Here is a 4,456-nt window from a genome sequence, read left to right on the forward strand (position 1 = left end):
AATTGGAAACACCATCTCTGAGCCCCTGCTGGGAGTCCCTGTTCTAACCAGAGTGACTCCACTGTGTGTGTAGAACCTTTTCACATTTGAATCATTCATGTGTCGATCATGACCCTTCTCCTCGGGGAGAATGTAGTTTCCCATTTTGCAGGTCAGGCAACTGAGGCCCAGAAATATCAGAACGTTTTATGAGATGACACAGGAAAGCAGGACTTAGAGGTGGCTCTGCGTGACTCTAGAAGGGATGCCGTTCTCACTTCAGCAAGTTGGTAGGGACAGAGGAGCCTTCTCTCCTTGTGGGACCACTTGACTGTCCTATAGAACAGGTTGCTAACATATGTGGCACACATAAGTACAACACATCTTTTCTGTTTCTGGGGTTTCTTGGGATGTTCCCCCCACCCCACTCCATGAATGCTGGTGCCAGGACAGAGGTCTGTGCAGCTTAGTCAAACAGAAGGAAGTTCATTGGCAATGGACTGCTGTGTTGAGAGGTTATTGTTATTCCTGGAAGAATGGTGGTGTGAAGTGTTCGTCTCTTTGGGCTTTGGTACAGCCCACATTATATACAGGCTTGTAAGTCTACTTACTGCTTACTGTGTTTTTGTGGAGGAGCTCTGGTGGCATATTGGTGGTGTATTGGGCTGCTAACTGGGAGGTCAGCAGTTCGAAACCACAAGACAGGGTTTTCTACTCCTGAAAAGAGTTACAGTCTCAGAAATCCACAAGGGCAGTTCTACCTTGTCCTATACAGTCACTATGAGTTAGAATCTACATAACGGCAGCATGTATGATTCAGTTTTCAGTGTGTTGTTGGGAAGGTGTGGTGTTTGTGATTAGGTAACATTCAAGTGACAGTTTTTCCCCTGGCTCATCCCACCTATCTGATCACCAGAGTTCATTGGGATAGATATGCCCCACCTACTATATATCAAAACCCATCATACCTAGCAAAAATTTTAAAATTTTGTGTGATCCAGCATGCATTTCATTAGCAAGGAAAAAAAGGGAAGCAAGCAAAGCAGCCAGAGAAAAACTGAATAAAAAGCATCACTGAGCCCTAGTTTGGCTTGCATTTCTACTGCTTAAAAAGTTGAATTTGGATCACTGAGTCTTATGACCTCCGTTATCAAGTAGGTGTCACTGAGCATGTCTATTTCACTTCAACAAACAACAGTGCGCGCACACACAGTTTGCAGTTCTAACCTACCCAGGGGCTGCGGAAGCAAGACCTGATCTGCTTCCTAGAGATGGCAGCCTGGAGGAGCCTAAGGGGCTCAGTTTCACTGTGACGCAATGGGTTTATCGGACCAATGGAGACTAACGCGACTCCAGTGCATAGAGTTGTCGAGAAGATGACGTGAGGTAATGTTTTCCAAGTGCTCGACAGAGCACCTGGCCACTGAGAAGTAGCTTCGCAAATGTGAGATGCGAAGAATCCTGTAAACGTGGGAAGAGCAGCAGCTACCGGAGCTGACACAGCCCTGAGGTGACCTGGTCAAGCCAAGCACAGTGCCGGCAGGTGGCAGGGATAGGAAGACACAATAGTCAGCTCTGTGCGAAGCGGGGAGCAGGAAGGGGAATCCAATTCCCAGGCTTCCTCTAGGTAACAATGAGAATGCAAAATGAGACATAGCTCCCCCTCCCCTGGGCCCCAGGTCGGTCGGTAGGAAAATGAGCAGATTCTCTCTTGGCCTCTGGACCTTGCACTGCCACATGGTTCTTCCGCAAAAGCCTTAGCAGAGCTCCAGCACTGCCCGCCTCTGATGGCTGTTTTTGTTCATTACCTTTTTGTAATGCTTTCAGCCACTGACTTCTGCTCTCTTCATTCAATGCATAGATGTAGAGAAGTCCTTCTTTATAGACTATCTGGAAAGGGAAAGACAGACAGGATAGGGGTGCATTGAGACAGGCAGCCTTGGAGTACACACTGGTGTCATTGCAGATGTGCTATTGCCCAAGAATTCTTTTATATGGCCTGGATTAGATGAAAGAAAAGTTCTACAAAGGTTCCTCCCCCACCCCCACCCCCATCATCTCTCCATTTTATTTTTAACTGAGATCCTCCGGACACCTTGGAAACTCAGAGCAATGCGGAATCCGATGGCAGTGAACACGAAGCTCTCAGCAGCGGGGGGCCGGACCATAGGGCCAGAACATGCATGTCTGAGAAGGTCGCTTGAAGGAACCCTGGTGGCAAAGGGGGTTACAGTCTGAGACCACCAGCTGCTCCACAGGAGGAAGATGAGGCCTTCTTCTCTCATAAGGAGTTCTAGTCTCGGAAACCCACAGGGCAGTTTGGCCCTGTCTTATAGAGTCACTGTGAGTCCGAATTGACTTGAGGGCATTGAGTCTATTTGGAGATTTTTTTGCGATATACCTGTTGATATACTGGATTATGTGTTGGGCTACTAATGACAAAGTCAGCAGTTCAAGCCCACAAGCTACTCTGAAGGAGAAAGACGAGGCATTCTGGTCCCGTAAAGATTTAGAGTCTCAGAGACCCACAGGGACAATTCTCTGTCTTATGAGTCACTATGAGTCTTCCTTCTCTCGCTCCCTCTCTCTCTAGTTTTGGAAAATGTTTCTCTACTCTATCCTGAAAAACGCTTCCAAGGAGAGTGTGTCCTTTGCTCACTTCACGGTCCTTGTCCATTGCCATCGAGTCCCATCAATGTATAGTCCCTGCTTATATTCAGGACAGAATACATCTCCCTGGTACTTCATACCATTCACTACAGTTCCAGTCTGAGAAGCTCACAGACTAGTCGCCTAGCACTGCAGACAGAAGCCCCAGGGCTTAGTGGTGCCACATTGTGCTAACTGCAACATCAGCAATTCAAAATCTCCAACTGCCCCACGGGAGAAAGGCGGGCCTTTCTACTGTCATAAAGAGTTAGTCTTGGAAACCCACAGAGGCAGATTTACCTTGACCTATAGGGACTTTGGAGTTTGACTACTTTAGACACTTGTTTAAAGATTACAATTTCTTCCTCCCACCCATCTCTAGTAGACTCGCCTTTTGTTGATAAATAATGCACAGCATGTTTAGAAAGGCTCCTAGTTTCTGGGCTCTTCACTAGCGACGTTATTATTTTAACTCTATGGCAAAAGATATGATTCTGAGTGTTTTGCAGAGAAGGAACCAAGCTCAGGGAGAGTTTGAGGATGGGGTTGTGGTGACAAATATAAATGGGGAAGCTGGGAGCTCTGTGCACCTCCAAAGCCAATGTTCTTTTGAGTCCTTAATGCCTCTGGGTAAATGTTAGACTCCTGTGAGGTTCGTGGTTCAAACCCACCAGCTGATCAGTGGGAGAAAGATGGGGGTGTCTGCTCCCGTAAAGACTGACAAAGTCTCAGAAACTCTCTGTAGGTTCTCTGTGAGTTGGAGTTGATTCAGTGGTTTGAATATGTATTTATTTGTTTTGGTTTATCCCTCTGTGTGTGGGTTTAAATGACCTTCCACCGTGCACAGCTCCTCCTGGTCTCTCCCAATTGGGTACTATTTTCTTTTACAATCAGAAGTACTGGTTGTTCATCAACTGGGTTATATTATTTCACTGGATTATTTTCTTCTATTTCATGTTATTGTAGACCACATGCCCCTAAGGGAGCCCTGGTGGTATAATGGGTTATGAGTTGGGCAGCCAACTCCAAGGTCAGCAGTTTGAACCCTCGAGCCATTCCAAAGGAGAAAGATGAAGCTGTCTGCTCCTATAAAGACTACCCTGTCTTAGAGGGTAGCGATGAGTCAAATTAACTCGATGACAGTGAGTTTGGAGCTTCTTGGAGTTCGGACAGGTCCCTAACATAAGCACTATCCTTCAGATGAGAGAAGGAAGTGCCCGTAATATAATGGAAGTCAAGCGTGGCCGAGGTAACTCAAGGCACACTTGTATCTCTTGCCATCACTGAAAGAAGTTCAAGAGAAGATGGACACTTTTGTGTCATCTTATGTAGCCCTTCCTGCTACAGCCCTGGCCACCTCTCCAGGCTCAGCTCCCTCCACCCTCTCCCGGCTGGACCCTTTGGAGTTCTCTAAGCACACTGTCCCTTTCTTGTCATCTGTTCTTTCTTGGTCCTCACTCCGCATCTGCTTCTCAGTCCACGGGTCACTGACAATAGATGCTCTCCCTGACTTCCTGGAATGAGGAACGCTGGGTCTGCTTCCCAGGCTCCATGGCGGATTCTGCCACCATCATCTTAGCAGGCAGCCCTATACTGTGCTTCCTGCTGGGTGTATTAGTCTAGTCCCTCACTCCTCCTGTAAGTTGGGGGGGGGGCAGGGCAGGGGTGCTTCCAGTATGCCTTCTGCCTTATCAGAGTCCCTCAACAAGGCTTGGTGGTTGGGCCTCCTGCTACTTTCACTCTTGCCCCAAGAAAGCGGATAAGCCAAACTAGTTGCCATGACTTCAGACTGGAGACCACACCACGTGGGGGTTCTGTAGGGCTTTCA

At 47.6% G+C, this 4,456-nt stretch overlaps 1 protein-coding gene across 3 annotated transcripts in view; it reads right to left on the minus strand.

Annotated features, from left to right (window-relative positions):
* Positions 1-4,456, minus strand: part of BMX (BMX non-receptor tyrosine kinase) — a 62,833-nt gene that overhangs the window by 47,896 nt on the left and 10,481 nt on the right. For all 3 annotated transcript variants that reach the window (XM_004709946.4, XM_045290784.1, XM_045290783.1), the window contains exon 4: positions 1,788-1,869. In XM_004709946.4, coding sequence (XP_004710003.2) covers positions 1,788-1,869 — 82 coding nt within the window. The remainder of the gene's footprint in view (positions 1-1,787; positions 1,870-4,456) is intronic.

This window comes from Echinops telfairi, unplaced genomic scaffold, assembly GCF_000313985.2.
Source record: "Echinops telfairi isolate 266 unplaced genomic scaffold, ASM31398v2 ScPeMD7_53;HRSCAF=182, whole genome shotgun sequence".
NCBI classification, from domain to species: domain Eukaryota; kingdom Metazoa; phylum Chordata; class Mammalia; order Afrosoricida; family Tenrecidae; genus Echinops; species Echinops telfairi.